This window comes from Phascolarctos cinereus, unplaced genomic scaffold (genome assembly GCF_003287225.1).
Source record: "Phascolarctos cinereus isolate Bilbo 61053 unplaced genomic scaffold, phaCin_HiC Scaffold_4;HRSCAF=312, whole genome shotgun sequence".
Lineage (NCBI taxonomy): Eukaryota > Metazoa > Chordata > Mammalia > Diprotodontia > Phascolarctidae > Phascolarctos > Phascolarctos cinereus.
The window spans coordinates 669,769,232-669,792,473 of record NW_027555847.1 but is presented as its reverse complement, the minus strand read 5'-3'; the positions used below and the strand labels follow the sequence as shown (position 1 = coordinate 669,792,473).

The 23,242-nt window shown below is 41.7% G+C and overlaps 1 protein-coding gene across 4 annotated transcripts in view; it reads right to left on the bottom strand.

Annotated features, from left to right (window-relative positions):
- Positions 1 to 9,580, bottom strand: part of LOC110196228 (cytochrome P450 4F3-like) — a 33,427-nt gene extending 23,847 nt beyond the window's left edge. For 2 of the 4 annotated variants that reach the window (XM_020969373.1, XM_020969374.1), the window contains exons 1-2: positions 5,702 to 5,821; positions 5,025 to 5,241 (exon numbers count right to left, since the gene is read on the bottom strand). In XM_020969373.1, coding sequence (XP_020825032.1) covers positions 5,025 to 5,241; positions 5,702 to 5,796 — 312 coding nt within the window. In that variant the 5' untranslated portion in view covers positions 5,797 to 5,821. Of the gene's footprint in view, positions 1 to 5,024; positions 5,242 to 5,701; positions 5,822 to 9,398 lie in introns of those variants that run through there. The other 2 variants (XM_020969375.2, XM_020969378.2) reach the window with 2 other exon arrangements.
- Between the last annotated feature and the right edge of the window lie 13,662 nt (positions 9,581 to 23,242).

Below are 23,242 nucleotides of genomic sequence, written 5' to 3'. Positions count from 1 at the left end.
CCAGAGTTCCCAGGTCAAGGAGAAAATATTGCAAGCAGCCAGAAAGAAACAACTCAAGTATTGTGGAAACATAATCAGGATAACACAAGATTTAGCAACTTCTACATTAAGGGACTGTAGGGCCTGGAGTATGATATTCTGGAGGTCAAAGGAACTAGGATTACAACCAAGAATCACTGACCCAGCAAAACTGAGTATAATCCTTCAGGGGAAAAGTAGACATTCAGTGAAATAGAGGACTTTCAAGCATTCTTGATGAAAAGACCAGAGCTGAAAAAAAACATTTGACTTTCAAATAAATACAAGACTCAAGAGAAGCATGAAAAGGTAAACAAGAAAGAGAAGTCATAAGGGACTTATTAAAGTTGAACTGTTTACATTCCTACCTTGAAAGATGATATTTGTAACTCATGAGACCTTAGTCAGTATTAGGGTAGTTGGAGGGAATGCATATAGACAGAGGACACAGGGTGAGTTGAATATGAAGGGATGATATCTATAAAATAAAATTAAGGGGTGAGAGAGGATTGTACACGGAGAAGGAGAAAGGGAGGGGTGGAATGGGGTAAATTATCTCACATAAAAGAGGGAAGAAAAGCTTTTACCATGGAGAGGAAAAGGGGGAAGGTGAAAGTGAACAAATGAATCTTATTCTCATTGGATTTGGCTTTAGGAGGGAATAACATACACACTCAATTGGGTATGGAAATCTATCTTACCCTACAGGAAAATGGGAGGGAAGGGAATAAGGTAGGGGATGGGCAATGATAGAAGGGAAGGCAGATTGGGGAAGGGAGTAATCAGAAGCAAATGCTTTTGAGGAGGGACAGGATCAAAGGAGAGAATAGAATAAATGGGGGGATAGGATAAAGGGAAATATAGTTAGTCTTTCACCGTGTGGCTATGGGGAAGTGTTTTGCATGACTACACATGTATAACCTGTATCAAGATGATGGGCTTCTCAATAAGGGTAGGTGAGCAGGGAGGAAAGGAGAGAATTTGTAACCCAAAGATTTAGAAACAAATGTTAAAAATTGTTTTACATACAGCTGTGAAATAAGATATACAGGCAATAGGGTATAGAAATCTATCTCGACCTATAAGAAAATAGAAAGGGGGGGCGGAGCCAAGATGGCTGTGTGAAAGCAGTGACTTACTTCAGCTCTCCTCCAAACCCCTCCAAATACCCGTAAAAAAAAATGGCTCTAAACAAATTCTAAAGTAGCAGAACCCACAAAAAGACAGAGTAAAACAAATTTCCAGCCCAAGACAGCCTGGATGGTTACTCAGAAAGGCATGTTACGCTGGGCTGGGAGAAGAGCGCAGTTCAGCATGGGCATGCAGGCCACAGTGAACCTGGAGCAGGCATCAGAGGAATGAATCACAGGCAGCTGTGCCAGTTTCCAGACTCCTCAATCCACAAATGCTGGAGACAACTTAGAAGGTCAGTGGGAAAAGTCTGTTTTTGAGGTGCTGAGAGAGGAGCTAGGTCAGAGCCAGTTACAGAGTGCAGAGCACAGAGTGCAGGCACCAGGGTGGTGGCTACATCCTGAGCTTCTGGCCCACAGAATGAGGGGGAATCAAATGGCTGATCAGAGGGGGACTGCAGGGATCTCTTTGCTGGTGCTGAGGCAGGAATCTCTTGCTTTGCCCGTGCTTGCATTTGGGTCACAGTTCTGGGGGGCGGTCCTGGGGTGAGAGGAGTGCTAGCGTGGTGCAGCTTGTAATGGTGGTGGAGAGGAAACCCTCCTCACAGTTCCAGGAGAGAAAAGGCTGCTTGTGGCTGGTCACCCAAAGACCAGAGCACAGGCCAGGAAAAGAGTAAATACCTTGACCTTTATTATAGCACCTTGGAAGAACCAAAAATTTACAAGTCCCTAGAAGTATCTCTGAAAACAGCTATACAAACCCCCAAAGCTTGGGACAGTACACTCTCCACATTGGAAGCAGAGTTTAAACTCTGTTTGTTAACAAAGAGTGTAAAACTCAAGTAGTTGGCTGGGATCATGAGCAAACCTCACAAAAAGAGTCAGACTATATTATCTTACTTTGGTGACAAAGAAGATCAAAACATCCAACCAGAAGAAGACAACAAAGTCAAAACTCCCACATCCAAAGCCTCCAAGAAAAATGTGAATCCATTCCAGGCCTTGGAAGAGCTCAAAAGGGATTTTGAGAAGCAAGTAAGAGAAGTAGAGGAAAAACTGGGAAGAGAAATGAAAGTGATGCAAGAAAATCATGAAAAACAATTCAACAGCTTGCTAAGGCAGACCCAAAAAAATACTGAAGAAGACAACACCTTAAAAAATAGCCTAACCCAAATGGCAAAAGAGGTCCAAAAAGCCAATGAGGAGAATACCCTAAAAAGCAAAATTGGCCAAATGGAAAAGGAAGTCCAAAAGCTTACTGAAGAAAATACTTCCTTAAAAATTAGAATAGAGAAATTGGAAGATAGTGACTTTATGAGAAATCAAGACACAGTAGAACAAATCCAAAAGAATGAAAAATTAGAAAACAATGTGAAATATCTCATTGGGAGTGAATCTCATTCTCATAGGATTTGGCTTAAGGAGAGAATAAGATACACATTCAATTGCGTATGGAAATCTGTCTTACCCTACAGGAAAATAGGGGGAGAAGGGGACAAGATAACAGGGGGATGATAGAGAGGAGGGCAGATTGGGAAAGGGGATAATCAGAAGTAAATACTTCTGAGGAGGGACAGGGTCAAAAGAAAGAATAGAATAAATGGGAGGGCAGGATAGGATTAAGGGAAAGAGAGTTAGTTTTTCACAACATGTCTACTATGGACATGTTTTGCATAACTGCACATGTACAACCTATATTGAGTTGCTTGCCTTTTCAATGAGGGTGTGTGGGGAGGGAGGAAGACAGAAAATTTGAAACCTAAAGTTTTAAAAACATATGTTTTTAAAAAAAATGATTTCACATGCTACTGGGAAATAAGAAATATAGGAAATGGGGTACAGAAGTCTGTCCTGCCCTACAGGAAAATAGAAGGGGAAAGGGATAAGAGAAGGGGAGAGGGATAGAAGAGAGGACAGACTAGGGGAAGGGATATTCAGAATGCATGACATCTTGGGGTGGGGGAAGGGGGAGATGGGGTGAAAATTTGGAACTCAAAAACTTGTGGAAGTTAATGTTGAAAACTAAAAATAAACAAATTTATATTAAAAAAAAAAAAGAAATATCTCATTGGAAAAACAACTAACCTGGAAAATAGATCCAGGAAAGAGAATTTAAAAATTATTGGACTATCTGAAAGCCATGATCAAAAAAAGAGCCTAGACATCATCTTTCAAGAAATTATCAAGGAAAACTGCCCTGATATTTTAGAACCAGAGGGCAAAATAGAAATTGAAAGAATCCACAGATCTCCCCCTGAAAGAGATCCCCAAAGGAAAACTCCTAGGAACATTGTAGCCAAGTTCCAGAGTTCCCAGGTCAAGGAGAAAATATTGCAAGCAGCCAGAAAGAAACAATTCAAGTATGGTGGAAACACAATCAGGAAACACAAGATTTAGCAGCTTCTATGTTAAGGAACCAGGGGGCATGGAATATAATATTCTGGAGGTCAAAGGAGATAGGATTACAATCAAGAATCACCTACCAAGCAAAACTGAGTATAATCCTTCAGGGGGAAAGATGGTCATTCAGTGAAACAGAGGACTTTCAAGCATTCTTGATGAAAAGACCAGAGCTGAATAGAAAATTTGACTTTCAAATACAAGACTCAAGTAGAACACGAAGAGGTAAACAGGAAAGAGAAATCATAAGAGACTTATTAAGGCTGAACTGTTTACATTCCTGCATGGAAAGATGATATTTATAACTCATGAGACCTTTGTCAGTATCACGGTAGTTGGAGGAAAAAAATTATATGTATGTATATGTAGATAGATAGAGGGCACAGGGTGTGCTGAAGATTAAGGGGTCATATCTGGAGAATAAAATTAAGGGATGAGAGAGGATGATATTTGGAGAAGAAAGGGAGAGGTAGAATGGGGTAAATTATCTCACAAAAAAAACAGAAAAGTCTCTTACTGTGGAAGGGGAAACAGGGGAAGGTGAGAGGGAATGAGGAAATCTTATTCTCATAGGATTTGGCTTAAGGAGAGAATAACACCATACTGTTCAGTCTTTGCCCTCAATCTCTGTCTATTACAGGGGTTCTATATCTGTTGGCAGGAAAGCTCTGGTTTGGGAAGAAGCCTGGAGGATAGTGAAGAGGAGGAACTAAATTGGAAGAGAGAGAATCTCCAAGGAGCCTTTGATGCTCTTCATCCAGACCAAGCAGGACTCTTTGGACCTTCCTATGATATTCCAGGCATTCAGTCTGGGCCCTAAGCACTCTTGATGACTCCACATCACATTGAGCATGTAGCCACCTTCCCCAGCTTCCCTTGAGACAGTTCTGAGGATGGGCAACCCCATTTCTACCAGCCAGAGAAATGTCTGAAAGACAGAATGCTCAGATCACCCTTTCAAGACAGGCTTTCCTCACATGTTCCGTTTCTCAGCAACTCTTTAGCTTAGCCCTTCCGTTACTCTGGTCCATTGTCCCCTTAGTGCTCCCAGCTTTTCAGGCTCTCCACCACTTTCCATATTCGATCTTCTCAGCCACCAGATCTTTCCTTCTCTGTCCAACACTCCTCAAGGCCCTTCAGTTTTGCCAAGCCTTTAGTATTTCAGTCCTCATAATCCCAATCAGAATCCCCACTGGGGAGTCTTGGAGATTCCCACAATTTCCTCAGTGGCCCATGGACCTCATGTCCTGCAATTTCATCTAGTCTAGGGAACCAGGTCTTCCTTTACTTCCATGAATTTCACTATGTTTGAAGCTTGGTGCCCTTCCTCAGTACCTGATCCTCCTCCCATCAGTCCCCCTAACCTTCCCATTCCCAGCCTCTAGCCCAAGTTCCTCCTAGTACATTAGTCCCCTTAGCCTTCCACCCTCTGTCTCCACTGACTCCCCCAGTCCCCACCCCAGGTTCCCCACTTACCAACCCCAGGTGGCCAAAGAACCAGTTCTTAAGAGGGGGCTGAGGGAAACACCGAAGCCTCTGGCAGTTGACATAGTATCGTTGGACCCAGGCTAGGCCCTTGACTAGGATCCAGGTGCCAAGGGCCAGTAAGGCCAGTAACAGGATGGAAGAAACCCCAGGCTCCAGGACTGCCAGGCCCAGAAGATGAGATAGCCACTTGGGGGCAGGCAGCATCCTGCAGGGAGAGAGACCATGAGACAGAGGGGGAGGTATAGGACAGTCCTAGGATAATTGTTGGGGCTGGACACATGGGAGAAGGGATGAAGAAGCTAAGAGGCATGGAGAGGAGGCCTGACTGTAGTGAACCATTTCAGAGCAGTTTAAAGGGGGAGGAGAGAGAAACAAAATTAGGAGAGGAAGCAGAGGGAGGCAAGATAAAACTGAGAGGTCTGTGGCAGAAGGAAAACAACAAGGGTCCGAGTGGCACCAGTGCCTCGGCCCCTCTAGGCTTAGAGTTCTCTGAAGGCACATTCCTAGAGGGGTGTACATCTCCCAGACTCCTGATGGGAAGGAGAGTAGGGAGGCCCCTGCCCCCCCCCCACAGAGGGGCCTCCCCTGCCCCAGCTGGGCTCTTGGTCTTGCATTTGTTGTTTTCTCTTCTGGATGCCAGCATTTTCTTGAGGTCAGTAACTAACCCTAGGAGCCCATCACCCCCATTGGCCTCTTCCAGGCTCCAGGCTGCAGATTCACAGGCACTTTGTGAACCACTCAAGTAAGACAGCTGACTCATGTGACTTCCCTTCCTAGAGGCCTCTCCCAAGTCCAAGCTGACCTGGCCTGAGTTTGAATTCCAGTTCTAGACCCTCGAGCCCTTCAGGGTGGCAGACAAGGCTCTCTTCCCTGCAGCCAGCTCTTGGGGTGTGTAGAAGGGGGACCCTCCAAGGGAACCACCTAATCCTGCTTCCCCTCTGACTCTTTCAGTGTCCTGCTGACAAACGTGCCATCTGCCGTGGTTGGACCCACAATCTGCCCTTCGCTCCTACTTCCCCCTCCCAATTCTTCCCAAACACTGGCTGCTTCAAGAACATCCCTCTCCCCTCAGTGAACGAGAGGCTGGAGCTAAGCTGCCACTCCTGAGCTGGAATAGCCCCATCCGGTTGCCGGAGGTCTCATCAGTTTCCCCGAGGGCTGAATAGGGAAGGAGGAGTTGGGTGAAAATCCTGGAGCAGCAGGTAGAGTGACCCAGAAAGCCTTATCCATTTGACACAGAGTCAGGGTGAAAATTCTCCAGACCTCCGCCTTCCCTCTCACCCCCCTGCCCAGTAATAGTGATGCGTGGTAGCTGTCTTGGTATCTGAGACACAGAAGGGCACAGAGACAGCACCTGACTCTGAGGTAAAGTTAAACACTATAGCCTCAGGTGATGCTGGGCAGTAAGGGAGGTAGGGCTGGCACATCACCAGCCCAAGACTCCTTTGGCTGTGAATAGCCCTACTAGGCATAGTTAGGAAGAAGTCCCAGGCTGCTCAGCACTTCCTAGAGGGTAGAGTATGGAGCAAGAGAGGGAGGAGAAAGTAACAGGAAATCCTGAAATGCAAAAAGTTTGTCTTTGCATCAGGCAGGTACTTCTCAAACCCTCCTTTCCTCAATCCCACCCCCACCTTCACTGGGCCCTTTCTCAGCTGCAGGATTGGGTCCTAATTTCCCTGAACAGGTGGAGTCACCAGGGAGAAAAGACCATCGTAAGAGTTGAGGGGGAGAGGGCTAAGGGTCTGGGCAGAGATGGTGACAGACCAAGGTGTGTAAAAGTTTAGACCGGGCATTAGAAACTAGGTAACAGATGAGGGAGGTCCAAGTCAGTAGGAGACACACTTCCCAGGGCGTTGGGGCTGGACAAAGTGGCTCCTGTCGTCATCCTAGGACCCCTTTTAGGCAGGACACCGAGACCAGAAGGGGAATTTAGGGGCAGGATGGTCTCCTTCTTAACAGTCTAAGAGAAAGAAAGACTGCTTCTCCTCTCTAGGGCTAACCCTCCTCTACCTGGTGCCACAAGTGAGAAAGGGCACAGCCAAGCCAGAGCCAGGGCAGAGGATGGTGACCAGGATAAGGAGAGACTGGAAACTATGCAATGCAAGGGTCACTTGGGCATGCTGAGGCTGGAGGATAGGTAGTCTGCTCTTAGCTACTGCCAGCTGGACATCTCTGTCTGAAAGCCAAAGTGAGCATGTCTAAAATGGAACTCCATTTTAATACTCACGATTCCAGAGGACCAGTGATGAAGCATTACAGAGAGGCTAGGCAATGGAACACATACGTTTTGGTCACCAGGGTAATTTGTTTTGCTTCAGTATGTACATTTGTTACAAAAAAAATTTTTTTTTCTTTTTCTTCCCCAGTGGAGCAGGGATTGGGAGGGAAAGGAAATAGATTTCTGTTCATTTAAAAAATAGAGAGAGGTGGGAAGGTACTAGAAATGTGAAATGGTGTATGCACTTGTCAAAGAGTCATAATACTAGTTATTTTTACCTTGTTGCAAGAGAGAGTAATTTGTAAATATAAATGATATAAAAACCAAAACAAATCAATAGAATTGAAATGAAAACCAAAATAGGTTTCATTTTTCTTTCCCATCCTTTTTTCCTTATTTCTTTCCTTCTTCCTGTTTTCCTTTTTTCTTCCTTCCCTTCTTTCATTCTTTCTTTCTATCACTCTTCTTTCTTTCCTTCACTTTCTTTTTTCTCTTTCTCCTTTCTTCTTTTTTCCTTCCTTTTTCTTTTTTCCTTCCTTCCTTTCTTTTCTAGATATATATAGATATAGATACAGATACAGATACAGATATAGCTATAGATATAGATATATGGAAAGGAAAAAAATAGATGTTTGTATATACAGTATATGTGTGTGCATACACACATAGAAAAAGTGTGAAATTATATATATGAAAGTATATGAGGTTATTTGAGAGGGAGGGTCCTCACCTGGAGGAATCAGGAAAGGCTTTATGTAGGAGGTGGTGTTTGAGCTGAGTTTTGAAGGAAACTAGGCTTTCTCTAAGAAGAAGAGGTTTTTGATAAGGGGGCGAGTTCCAGGCATGAGGCACAAAAAGCCTTGAGATGCAAAGGCACAGAGATAGGAAATGGAAGGTTATGAGTCACTTGAATTCTCTGTGCCTCAGTTTCCTCATTTATAAGAGGAGGATTTGGGTGGGCAGCCTTTGTTTCCTCTTTCAGCTGTCAACCTATGATCCTCTGAGGGCCATCTCCTATCATCCAGGTCTACATCTGGCCACTGAACCCAGATAACTCTGGAGGAGAAAATGAAGCTGGTGACTGCATAGACCTCCCTTACTTAAATCCAATTCACTTGCATGTTATGGCATCACCTCCCTGATGTCACAAGTTCTCTTCGAGAATGAAGGACAAACAACAGCAACAACAATATGATCCTCTGAACCTCCATCCTCTTTCCCTTTCATTCCATTCATTAGCAACAGTGCCATTTATGCAGTGCTTTAAGGGTACACACACACACACACACACACACACACACACACACACACAAACTCCCAATATATACTCTATATAGCTATATTGAGAAACAGACAGACAGGCAGACTAATCTGAACCTTACAACAGCCCAAGCAGTTAAGTACTCCCGATATTTTTATCTGCTTTTTAGAGAGAAGGAAACTGAGGCTCACAGAGGTTGTGACTTATCCAAGGGTACACAGCTAGGCAGCACCAGCAGCAGCTGGCTTCACACCTAAGTCTTCCCTGATCCCTATTTTGGGTCCTTTTCCACTAGCCAAGCTGCCAAACTCTCCTTGGGGACCCTCAGGGAAACAAGGGACTCTGATTCACTCAGATCTCCAGCAAATGTGATTCAAGCATGTCTGTCTCTGGAGACTGGAGATTCTGAGACTGCCAGGGGAAAGAGTCTTTCTTCTGGAGAAAAAGTGACATTTGCTGTCACTTTTTTCTTTTTTATCTCAGCTGACCCCTGTCCAGCCCAGATCTTCAGAGCTGAATGAAAGTCTCACAGAAGAGAGAACAAAACAGTGACTCAGCAGACCTAGGTCAGATGGGGGCAGGGTATCTGGGGAAGAATGGGCCCTGTGTCGACCTCCTAGTCAAGCCTGTTTGCAGGGAGAATTACCAGAGCTCTGAATTTCTACCAACCTCCAAACTTTTCCCCAACTCCTGGGTCCTCTGCCTCTCCTCATCCCCCACCTCACCAGCTTCTCCTTCGGTCCTCCTCTTTGTGCTCCTCTGTGTTCCATCTCCTCATATTTCTCTATCCCACCCTGTTCCCCACCAGGCCCACCCCTGTCATCATCAGCCCGGATGGGATACTCCTGCTCCAGACTCCATTTTGAGTCTTTTCAGACAGTACCTGGTAAATCCTCTTCTGATGAAGGTAGCTCTGGGGTCAGTCAGTTCTGGATGTCACTGTTTTGATGTCTTGGGATCCCACTCGCTGCTCACTCTGACCCCAAAACAAGGAAAATGTTGTATAATCCTCTTTCTCCCTCTTACCAACTTCTCTCTGCCTCAGACTCCACCTCTGCAGGCAAAAAAAAAAGACAGAAAAACTCTGAATGAGTCACTGGAATCTGATTGGAGCCAGGAAAGGGAGGCTGGGCCAGTCAGAAAAAAGAGGAGAGGGTTAATGAGAACAAAAGATGAAGCAGTAAGTGAAAGGGTAGGAGAATTAATAACCCAGGCCCTCAAGGTCACTCTCTCCACCGGCTTCAGAGCTGCCTCCCACCTCTCCTCCTGATCTCTTTCCTCTTCTCTTTTTCTCTTCCTTCCCCCACTATCTTGTCCCAGTTGTACATATGAAGAGAGCCCCTACAACATTGTAACCATCCTTATTCTGTCCTTCTATCTGCATGCAGACTCTCCTCTCTCCACTTTTCTCCTCTTCTTCCCTCCCTCTCTTCCCTTCCTCATACTTTAATTATTTGTCTTCCCTTTCTCTCTTTGTCTCCTTTTTCCTCTGAATCATCTTCCTCTGTTCCCTCCACTTCTTGCTTTCCTCTTCCAACCAGGTAGATTGAACAGCAGCCTCCATGGACATTTTTCTTCATTTACTCTTTCCCGGGCCTTAGTAATTCCAAGGAGAGGGCAGCAGTGGGGGAAGGGGGCACCCTGTAGTAAGAAGGATTCTAGGCACCAATCCAACTGCCCTGGCACTAGTTTTATATTGAAGGGCAGAGCCTTCCAATTTGGCCAACATCCAGTCAGTCACCAACTCCTATCCTCCCATACCCATCCCATCATTTCCCTCCCTACAAGCAGCCCTTAGTTTAGACTTTTGTTGCTTTTCCCTTGGAGTATTATGACAATGTCCTAGCCGGGCTCTGCCTTTGACTCTCTCTTACAGCTCCTGCATAAGCTATTGGTCATCTTCACTGAGTCACAGAATATCAGAGCTGGAAGGGACTCTAAGGATCTTCTAGTCTACTTCTTTTATTGTACAAATAGGAAAACTAGGGCCCAGGGTAGGGAAATGACATTATAGAAGCTCAGAGTTGGAAGTGTCCTCAAACATCATACAGTCCAATATGTCTCCTGAAGGTTATACAGTAAGCTAGCGATCAAGATCAAGACAAGGATTTAAACCGAGGGCTCTTAATTCCTAGCTTAATGTTCTTTCTATAACATTATTCTTCTCCCTTGTACTTTCCAGGAATGTACACATTGATAATGAGGTTGACACATGCATTGCCAGAGCTTGCTCAGTGTTTGGGAGGCTCCAAAGGAAAGCGTGGGAGAGAAGAGGTATTAGACTGACTACCAAACTGAAGGTCTGCAGAGCTGTTGTGCTGACCTCATTGTTGTATGCATGTGAAACCTGAACAGTCTACCAGCACATGCCAGGAAATTGAATTGCTTCCATTTGAATTGTCTTAGGAAGATTCTGAAGATCACCTGGCAGGATAAGATACCAGACACTGAGGTCCTTTCTCGAGCTAAACTGTCAAGCATTCAAACTCTGCTTTAGAGAGCACAACTCGGATGGGCTGGCCACGTTGTTCAAATGCAAAATGTGTGCTTGCCAAAAAGACTATTTCGTGGAGAACTCACACAAGGCAAGCATTCACATGGTGGTCAGAAGAAGCGATACAAGGACACTCTCAAGGTCTCTCTTAAGACCTTAGGAATTGTGTGACATGGGAGACACTGGCGCAGGACTGCTCAGTGTGGCATGCCCGCATCAGAGAAGGTGATATGCTCTGTGAGCAAAGCAGAATTGAAGTAGCTCAAAAGAAATGTGAGATGCACAAATTTAGAGAATCCACTCCAAATGTTCACATGGGCTATTTGTGCCCAATCTGTGGTAAACCATTCTGAGATCGTATTGGTCTGATCAGCCACAGTTGGACACACTGAAACCGAACTATGGCATAGTGATGTCACTTTGGTCCTCTGCAAGAATGAAGGACGAGAACCAGCCAAACAACCAACTCTTTTTCTCAGTTGTCCTCATGCCTAGCACTCGCCACAAGACCCCCTTACTCAGAGGCTTTCAGTGACTTCCAATTGCCTATTTGGATCTGTGGTCAATCAAAAGAGATTGGCTTTAGCCATTCACAGAGGAAAACAAAGTAGATTAAAGGATGCTCATTGCCCAGGCAATGACAATCAGTTGGAGATGCAATCCACTAAGTTAATCCTTTGGTACAAATTTCTTGAACATGCAAAAGAGATGAATGCTGTGAGCTAAGCTCAAAATTTAGTAGGAAGAGATTATACTGGATAGCATTGGACAAATAGAATAGCCTTTCAAATGATACAGTTGCCGCCATAGTTTGATGTGAATTTCTAGAGCACAACTTGCTCTGAGGATAAAGGCCATTTTGTTTCTTCTGTCTCAGTTGTATTTATTCTTTCCTGGTATAGACATTGTAGGTTCTTGACCAGATCTGAAATATATCTAATGATGATCAGAAAAATTAGTGTAAAGGGGGACTAGCCAATGGGAGCACAGTCCTTAGAGCACACACAGTGTTCTCTGCCTGTATAGGTCTTGGTGTCCCTGTATAGAGTTTGGTGATGTTTATACTCAGGTATTCCTGTTTCCTGTTGGATTATTGTGTGTTTTAAAAAGGCTTTTAATTGGCTAGTGAGCCAGAATTGGGTGTGTTGTGCATACAAAGGCTCCAACAGAGTTACTCAGCCAACCTGTGTGTGTGTGTGTGTGTGTGTGTGTGTATCTTTATATATGTGTACATACATACATATGCACACACGTGTATGTGTGTGTATATATATACATTTATGTATGTGTGTATATACATATATATATACATGTATATATGTATATGTGTGTGTATATATATATATTAATTATATATTATATATATATATTATATATGTATATATACGTATATATACCTGAAACCTTGACAACCCTCCACAGGTTGAGTCTTAGAGGTATCCTGTTACTTCTAGAGATCTGATTATACTCTTATATTTTGGGTCATCATGATCTGTGCTGTAACAGAGAAAGAGGGAGAAAAGTGAGCGTACATATATCTATATATATCTATTCTATCTATCTATCTATCTATCTATAAAATGTATACATATGTATGTATGTGCACGCACACATATAGTCCACATCTATCTAGATGAAGCTCCAAAGAAAGCAGGAATCCATACCTCTACAGTCTCTTCCCTGCCCCCAACTCTTCTCTTTTTATTCAGTATTTTATTTTTCCCCAGTTACATGTAAAAGCAATTTTTAACATTCATTTTTTAAATTTTGAGTTCTAAATTCTCTCCTTTCTTCCCTCCTCACCATCTGCCCCACCCCCACACTGAGAAAGCAAACAATTCAATATAGGTTATACATGCGTAATCATACAAAACACCTCTACAATAGTCATGTTGTGGGCCTAGATTCTTAAAATCTAGCCACTGCTTGGATTCTTATAATCTAGCCACAGCTGGGAATCCTAAAATCTATCCATGGCTCAGATTCTTAAAATCTAGCCACTGCTTACTAATGTCCAGACTCCTTAAGATTCTGCCCAATATGACTCATGTTCTAATAAATCTTGTCTTTGGCTGAAATAACGCTTGGGTCAAATTACTGCATGTTGTGATTTTGGGGTCCCAGCACCCCTGAGCCCCTAAACCGCATCATTTTGGTGGGCTGTATGGGGAAACTGCCTAACCCCAAGTTCTTCTCCAGCCCAAACTGGAAGGTACATAAGCCTGCCCCCCCCTCCTTTTTTGTTCTGCAGTTGGGGTTGCTCTCCAAGCACCAAGGCTTGGAGGTGCTTTTCTGGCAGACAATTACGAGTCTGTCTTGCATTCGACCTGATGCTCTCAGACTCTCAGTCCACTGGGTTGGTTGAAGGCCATGGACCTAGGTACACCTTCCAAAGCATAGAGGACAAGAACTAATGCCCTGTCCAGAAGTGTACTTTCAATTCTGTTAATTCCCTTGGCGCTAGGGAATTGGGAAAAACTGTAGTTGCTTTTTGGTTCCCTGAGGCTAACTTACTCCCTTCCCTCTACACCTCTGAATCCTCCTTCGTGGAGGTTACAGGGAAAGTTAGAACAGCTAAAAATATCTTGGCAGATTCTGGAGGTTTTGTGATTGATCATTAAGGAGTTTAGAATTCCTCCTTACAACCCTAGTCACTCTTTTCTCCCACTCCCTGTGCTTGAGTCAAGAGGGTATCTGTTAACCCCTCTCATAGAAGAGAGTTTCACCCTTTACCCCTCACCTTTGATTTTGCCCTCCCCCACCTGGGAAAGGAAGGAGGGGAGAGGGTCAGCAGCTATGGTGTGGGCCCCCCTGGCAATGGCTTTGGGCTCTAGGGCAATCCCAGGCTCAGCCCATGCTGCTCAAGGTAATGAAGCTAGCCTCCAAATTTGGGTAAACATGCTCGTTTAAATTTGTAGTTTTAACTGTTAATGAGATGTTGATTCTCTGTGTAAAGTAATTTGGAAGTGCATTTAACAAAACTGAAGTCACCTGATTGGCAATGGGTTTGTTTCAAGTTTCAGATTGGTGAACTTTCTGTGTCAGCTATGTCAAGCAACTTTTCATAATTTGGTTACCGCTAAAATAATTTAGCTATTGTTGGTAATTGTTTTAATGTGTAAACTAGCCAAACAGTTTGTTTGGGTTATGTATGGCTTGGTGAGAATTTGCAAGTGTATAGAAATTTCTAATGATTGGCTTTTTAAACCAGGACAAATTTAAGTTTGAGATGTAAATCCTGGAAAAGTTTTTCCTAAGCTGTGATTAGTAAAACTTGCTGTTTGAGTTAAAATCTCATAGGATTTCATTTTGAGTTGTCTGATGGGTCATAATCCATTGATAATCAATAATCCACCCTCTGAGCGAAATGCCACAAGCTACTCAGACAAGGTGATACTGGTGGGAAGTCAGCATTGGGAAAAGCTATGGGGACAATTTTAGCCTCAGTCTAAGATGGGATCCTCCTGGTTCAGTTTCCCCATTATGTTCCTTTGAAAGGGAACATTATCCACCTGGCTATTCTTGAGTCTGACTATGAGGTGGATTTGATACTGCATGGTTGGAAAACTGAATTATTTGAATCCAAACAGAACTAAGGATGTTTTATCCTCTCAAAGTTGGGCCCTAAATCTAGTCTGCTTTATATCTGGTCCCTGCAGTTTTTTTCTATCAGATTTGAGTCTTCCAGACTATGGGCCATTCACCTACAGTTGGTAGCAAACAGTCCAGCCAATGTCCCCCCATCCTTCCCTTGGATGCAGCCTGTGCTTGGTTCCAGTCAACCTCCTCTTTGGGACCCTCTCCAGGCAGGGACAGCGTTATGCTCCTTGCCAAGAGGAAGCAGTTTCAGAAGCCAAGACCTTCATCCCTTACTTCAAAAGAATGTGGGTCACATTTATTTGAGGAGGGAATGTTGGGGTTTGGATCTGGGCCCCAGAAAGGAAAAACCCTGGGCTTTCCCACATGGCCAAATCTCTGGCTTTCACTTGAGGCTGTAATCCCATCAACTGGCCTTTCATTGTGGCTACACCCAATCTCCCCTACATTGTCTTGCCTCCCTATGGCCCCAGGCCACTTCTCACCCTTGGCAATTCTATTACCTCATAGACTATTTGGCCACTCCTAGATCCCTCCCACAGGCTTTCTGTACATAAGGTCCATCTTGTCTCCATTAAGGTGCTTAGTTTCTTATAATCCAGCCCCTGCTTGGATTCTTATAATCTAGCCATGGCTCAGATTCCAAAAATCTAGCTACCACTTAGATTCTTAAAATCTAGCCAATAGTTTGCTAATGTTCAGACTCCTTAAGAGTCTGCCCAATACTATGGATGTTCTAATACACCTTGTCTTTGACTGAAAAAAAAATAGTCATGTTGTGAAAGAAAATATAGACCAAAAAAACCCTCAAGAAAAATTAAAAAGTAAAAAAAAGTATGCTTCAATCTGCATTCAGACACCATCAGTTCTTTCTTTGGGAATGGATAGCATTTTTCATCCTAAGTCCTTCAGAGTTGTCTTGGATCATTATATTGCTGAGAAGAAATAAGTCATTCACAGCTGATCATCCTGTATTATTGCTGTTACTTTGTACACAGTACATTTCACTTTGCATCAGCTCATATAAGTCTTTCCAGGTTCTCTGAAAGCATTCTGCTCATCATTTCCTATAGTACGATAGTATTCCATCATAATCACATACTACAATTTCTTCAGCTATTCCCCAGTTGATAGGCATCCCCTCATTTTCTAATTCTTTGCCCCCCAAAAAGAGCAGCTACAAATATTTTTGTACACATAAGTCCTTTTCCTTGTTTTTTATCTCTTTGGGGATATAGACATATATGGTGGTATTGCTAGCTCACGGGGTATGCATGGTTTTATAGCCCTTTGGGCATAATTCTAAATTGCTTTATAGAGTGGTTGAATCAGTTCACAACTCCACCAACAGCACATTAATGTCTCATTTGTCTCACATCTCCTCCAACATTTGTCATTTACTTTTGCTGTCCTATTAGCCAGTCTAATAGGCATGAGGTAGTATCTCAGAATTGTTTTAATTTGCATTTCTGTAATCAATAGTGAGTTAATGTATTTTTTCATATGGCAATAGATAGTTTTGATTACTTCATCTGAAAATTGATCATAACTTTTGATCATTTATCAATTAGGGAATGGTTCTCATTTTTATAAATTTGACTGAGTTCTTTATATGTTTGAGAAATGAGGCCTTTTATCAGAGAAACTTGCTTCAAAATTTTTTCACAATGACTATTGCTAACTGTATTTCCCTTCATCCTATTCCCCCCATTTTGTCTATTCTCTCTCCTTTTTCACCCTGTCCATCCTCAAAAGTGTTTTGCTTCTGACTACCCTCTTCCCAAATCTGCCCTCCCTTGTATCACCACTTTTCTCTTATCCCCTTACCCTTGTACTTTCCTGTTGGGTAAGATAGGTTTCTATACTTAATTGAGTGTGTATTATTCCCTCTTTGAACCAATTCTGATGAGAAGGTTCACTTAATCACTCTCACCTCTCCCTTCTTCCCTCTACTGTAAAAGCTTTTTCTTGCCTCTTTTATGTGAGATAATTTATCCCATTCTAGTTTCCCCTTTCCTTTCTTCCAGTACATTCCTCCTTCACCCCTTAATTTTATTTTTTAGATATCATCCCTTTATATTCACCTCACACCTGTGCCCTCTGTCTATACTACCCTAATAATGAGAAAGGTCTTGTGAGTCACAAATATCATCTTCCCATGTAGGAATTCTAAACAGCTTAATCTTATTAAGTCCCTTATGACTTCCCTTTTCTGTTTACCTTTTTATGCTTCCTGAGTCTTGTACTTGAAATTCATATTTTCTATTCTGCTGTTTTGTTTTGTTTTGTTTTGCTAGACAATGGGTTTAAGTGACTTGCCCAAGGTCACACAGCTAGTAAGTATCAAGTGTTTGGAGCCAGATTTGACCTCAGGTCCTCCTGACTCCAGGGCTGATGCTGTATCTACTGTGCCACCTAGCTGTCCCGTGCTCAGGTATTTTCAACAACAATGCTTGAAAGTTCTCTATCTCATTGAACATCTATTTTTCCCTTCATGGATTATACTCAATTTTGTTTGGTAGATGATTCTTGGCTGTAATTCTTATTCCTTTGTGCTCTGGAATATCATATTCCAAACCCTCCAATCTTTTAATGTAGAAGCTGTTAAATCTTGTGCTATCCTGACTGTGGCTCCACCATACTTGAATTGTTTCTTTCTGGCTGCTTGCAATAGTTTCTCCTTGACCTCGGAACTCAGGAATTTGGCTATAATTTTCTTGGCAGTTTTCATTTTGGCATCTCTTTCAGGAGGTGATTGGTGGATTCTTTCAATTTCTATTTTACCCTCTGGTTCTACAACATCAGGAAAGTTTTCCTTGATAATTTCTTGAAAGATGATGTTTAGGCTCTTTTTCTTTTTTGATGATGGCTTTCAGGTAATCCAATAATTTCTAAATTATCTCTCCTGGATCTATTTTCCAGGTCAGTTGTTTTTCCAATGAGATATTTCACATTATCTTCTATTTTTTCATTCTTTTGATTTTGTTCGATTGTTTCTTGATTTCTCATAAAGTCATTAACTTCCATTTGCTTCATTCTAATTTTTAAGGAATTATTTCCTTCAGTGAGCTTTTGGATCTCCTTTTCCATTTGGCCAATTCTGTTTTTTAAAAAAATTTTGTAAAGATTCATTAATTTATTTATTTTTAGTTTTCAACATTCACTTCCACAAGATTTTGAGTTCCAAAATTTCTCCCTATCTCATCCCTCCCCCAACCTCAAGATAGCATGCATTCTGAATACTCCTTCCCCTAATCTGCCCTCCCTTCTATCTTCCCCCCTCCACCCTTGCCTTATCCTCTTCCTCTTCTATTTTCCTGTAGGACAGGATACATTTCTATACCCCATTGCCTGTATATCTTATTTCCCAGTTGTATGTGAAAACAATTTTTTAACATTTGTTTTTAAAACTTTGGGTTCCAAATTTTCTCCCTCCCTCCCTCCCCAATTCTGCTTTTTTTTAAAGCATTCTTTTCCTCATTGGCTTTTTGGACCTCTTATCATTTGGTCTATCTGTTTTGAAGGTGTTATTATCTTCAGTATCTTTCGTTTCTCTTTTACCAAACTGTTGACTTATTTTTCATGACTTTCTTTCATCACTCTCATTTCTCTTCCCAGTTTTTTCTCTACTTCTCTTACCTGATTTTTAAAATCCTTTTTGAGCTCTTCCATGGCCTAAGGCCAATTCATATTTTTCTTGAAGGCTTTGGATGTAGGAGCTTTGATTTTGTTGTCTTCTTTTGAGTGTGTGTTTTGATCTTCTTTGTCACCATAGTAACTTTCTATAGTCAGTTATGTATGCAAATTTATGTAAAGTTAAGGTATATGAATGCATAAACTATTACTGTGTCACAAAGAATGACAAATATAAATAATTCAAAAACTGTGGGAAGATTTGTATGAACTGATGCAGAGTGAAGAAAGCAGAATCAAGAGAACAATGCATACAGAGACTACAACATAAATGAAATTAACAGGAAAAAGCAACAAAACTCTGGTTAAGTACAACAATGTTCTTGCCATTCTGTTAGACTTGAAAGATATATCCCTGAAGGATACAGATGTTTCTGGGAATATCCACTTTTATTTAGAAAGTAACATTATGTGGAAACAGGTTTGTCTTCGATTCAAATCTTCTATATCCATAGATAAAAATGGGGAGCTGGCATTTAAATAGTACCTTAGAGTTTGCAAAGCACTTTACAAACATCTCAGATCTTCACAACAAGCCTAGGAGGTAGATACTATTATTATTCTCATTTTATACATGAGGAAACTAAGGCAGCTAGAGGTGAAATGACTTGGCCAGGATCACACTTGTAATAACTGTCTGAGGCAGGATTTGAATTTAGATCTTTCTGATTCCAAATCCAACCTTCAATCCACTATGTTATCTAATTGCCTAGGTCTCTTTTCCCCAACATAGTTTTGCTGATGTTTTTAATTATTACTCCAAGGTTATTTCTCCTCAAACACCATTCCTAATCCCACCCCCATACAAACCAGATTAAAATGTAATCGGGAAATATTTGGCAAAATAAATAAAAATACAGTAAAGTATAGATAACATTACATTTTAAAACTAAATCAATATACAGTCCACAGAAATCCTTATGTGTGTGTGTATAAGTGGTCCCTTTTTCTATATGAGGTTGGTATCACTGATCTATTAAATATGTAGCCCATGTATTATTTCAACAGGGATTGAGTGTAGGCCATCATAAAACTGAAGCAGAGTCACAAAATTCCAGAATTTCTGAGTTTTGAGGGATGGTACTAGCTAACTCTCTGTCTGAATCTGGAACTCTGTGCGACCCAGATAGATATATCTTTAAAACTTATCTAGTAAGTCGTAGTTGGGTTGAATAGTCATAACAATAGTAACAAGTACTGATTGTTATTATTAGTGGAGAGACTTCCTTTACCAGGAGTTCTCTATGTTGGTGATATAATAGGTCCTTCATGTATTCACATTTTACTGACCAAAAAGACAGATTGTGATCAACAGAGAATTGGGGCCTGGCTCACCTGAATTACTGTTATAGGAGTGGCAGTGGCTAAAACTTGTAGTATTTGAGGTATAATAATAGCTAGCATTTATATAGAGTTTTAGAGTCTTCAAAATGGTTAGTATAGGTTCTTTCATGGAGATAAGTCTATGAGATAGATGCTATTATTTTCCCCATTTAAAGATGAGGAAACTGAAGCAGGTGAAGTTACTTGCCCAGGGTCATACAACTGGTACGTATCTGAGGCAGGATTCAAACTCAGGTGTTACTGACTCAAATTCCGAGCTCTTGAAGTAGCAGAGGATTTTGGTCAATCCGATCAGCTCTCAGCGAAGCCTCTTCTCTCCTCAACAAAGACAAACCTCTTCTCCACAAAGTTAGTTCAAAACCTGTCTTTCATTCTGTCTCTCCTCAAATCAGAGAGGGCAATAGAGGACAACACAGGCAGGCCTGAGAGGCTTCCCCTCTTCTCTGGCTTGCAATAAGAGCAAACAGCTCTTCACACAGCAGCAAGACTGAGCTCTCTGACATTAATATTCCAGTAGCACAGAATCATTCAGGCTTCAGTTGGCTCTCTCTTCGGTTGGCTCAGCCCCTGGCACTTTGCACCATTCTGTCTTATGTAAGCAGCTCTTCTTGGTGTCTCCTCTTCCTTCTGCCTTTGATTCCTCCTGTATTCAAGCTAACACTCCTGCCTCTCACTTCAACTGGTTATCTTCACCCTCCCCCCCCACTTGCCCCATATTCTGCTCTTCTGGCTTCTAATGCCTTCCATCAGTTCCTTTCCATAAGCAGTGACCCGTCTGTAACTTTATGATGTCAAACTCTAAAGATTTGACTTCACATCAAAGATGGCCCTGGCACTAAATGTCCTGTCTTGCCATTTTCCTTAAAATAGGCATTTGATGCCTAATTTTTTCAATTGTAACCTTTAAAAAAAAAAAGTCACATGCAAATGAACTGGCGGGGAGGGGGGTGGTGTTTACAATGACATGTAGCCATGGGTTACCGCAATCAGCATTCTGAATTTAAACAAGTTTTCCGGGGTTTTTTTAAGGTAATTGGGGTTAAGTGACTTGCCCAGGGTCACATAGCCAGTAAGTGTTGTGTGTTGTGTGTCTGAGACTGAATTTGAACTCAGGTCCTCCTGACTTCAAGGCCAGAGCTCTATCCACTGCACCATCTAGCTGCCCCCGACAAGTCTTATCAGTACATTTGTCTGAGGGATGATATTCTGATCCTCAGATTAATCAGCATCTCTCTTCAACATTTTTTTTGTCCTTTATAGTTTTTTTTCCCCATAACATATTATAATAAAAAAGATGATTGCACATGAAACTGCAAATCTGCTATGTACATTTTACCTGGGAGGCTGTGTTCTTTCATAAGCTAATTTTTGAAAAGCAATTTTCCTTACAAAAAGAAAAGGTTTGTTTTCTGTTCCTCTCAGAAAAAAAAAAAGCCAAGATATCCATATTTGAAAGGGGCTATACTAACTATATAGTCAGAGGGTGTATGACCTGGAGGATAGGGGAACATGGTAGCTGTTTTCAAATATTTGAAGGACTTGCCTGAAAGATTAAAGGTTTAGCCTTGTTCTGCTTGACCACAGAAGATAGAAGTAGAAGCAATGTGTTTCAAAATAAATTTAGATTTGATGTCAGGAAACGTCTTCCTAACAATCAGAGGACGTTCAAAAGTAGAGTGTACTGCTTTAGGGGATACTGGGGTCTTGTTAATAGGGGCTTTTCAAGTGAAAATGAATACCTTCCCCTTTCCATCCCCACTCGCCCCAAATTATCTTGTATTTACTTTGTATGTACTTTGTATCTGTTTATAGATGTCTATGTTGTTTCCCCCCATAGAATGTTGGGTCTAGTAGGGCTCCATTCACATACCACCCCCAGATGCTTATCTCTTAAAGCCCAATGTGGAAATGAACTGACTCAGGATTGTGATGAATATAAAATTAACTCTCCATAGACTCCTAGGAAATGTTCTTCAGTCCACAGGAAGGCACTGCCTTGCCAGAAGAAAGAAGTCACGCCTAGAGGTTGCTAGTTTTATGCCTACTCTAATTTCACTAGGGGTCTCAAGGGAAGAGACCATATGTCACTCATCTACCTACAGATGATAGACCTGGGATGGCTCTCAAGTGTCCATGGGCCCAGAACTTAGGTTACTTGTCTCTGGGCCTGAAAAGAGCTTTTCCTCCATAAATAATAATAAAAAAAAAAGTTTCAACGTGTCAGAGGAAAGTGCCTAGACCAGAGAAATCAGATTCATGGTCCATGGGCTACACGTGGCCCACAACACTCCTGAGTATGGCCCAAACTAGATTAAATGTGATTGGGAAATATTTAACAAAATAGATACAAATAGAATAAAATATAGGTAATACTGCATTTTAAAACTAAGTCGGTATGTGGTCCATAGGAATCTTTATGTATGGATTAGTGGCCACCATCTCTATTTGAGTTGAAACTCACTGACCTACACAATCTAACCTCATGTTGATTAGGCTAATAGAAAACTCACTCATAATACCAATGAAGGTAGCCAAGCAATGGTACCTGCTGGCACAGGGTAGCATACCATGTCCTTAAGAGGACAGCAAGCAAAAGACAGTGCATGTAAAATCAACTTTATGTAAACTTACTGTGCATGAACATTGTATATTGCATATCATGAACCACGTGTGAATATGTATTGCAAATTAAATGCTGGATTTGAAGTCAGGAAGACCTGAGTTCAAATCCTACCCCAATATTTACTATATGACCAGGGAAAAATTACTTAATCTCTCTGGGCTTCATGCTCCTCAAATGTCATCAGTAATAGTAATAATATCAAATAATACTTTTTTCTGAGCTCAAATAAGATAATCTATATTAAGCTCTTTGTAAATTTTAACATACTACTTATAGTCAGAGATGTATAGCAGAAAAAGGTATTAAAAGTCACCTGAACCAACCCAATCATTTTAAAAATGAGGAAGCTAAGATTGGGTGAAGTATAGTGACTTGTCCAAGGCTACCCAGGTAACACATGGCAAAGCAGTATTTGAATCTAGGTCCTCTAACTTCAAATCTGCATCATGATATCTAGAAGTACATTAGTAATAGTAGTAGTAGTAGTAGCAGCAGCAGCAGCAATAGTAGTAATAGTAGTAGTAGCAGCAGCAGTAGTAGAATTTGTATGAATGAAGAATTGCACAGATGTTATTATAAAGGGTGTCATCAGTGAAACTCTATTATGAGAGAAGAAGACCAGTCACTCATTAGCAGACAGCACCTCTGGGTCCATTGGTATTCATACAAGGCAAGACATTTAAAAGAAGGTGCTTTGAAGGCTGAATGGTCTCTAGGTGGCATCCTCTATAGCAGATTAAATGAAGGATATGGGCAAGAATTATACGAGATGGGCAGGAATAGATGGGTTGAGTTGGACACACTTTGATGAAGTCAAAGATCCCTGGGAACATGAGTATTATCTATGGTTTCTGCTATCATTTTTAAAGTTAACAATATTTTGACTGGGTAGAAAAAACAGCAAGAACTGGGATGTTTGCTCCTTCTCCCTCCCTTTCCAATTTGAATAACTGGAGAAAAGAAAGTGTGTCTGCTC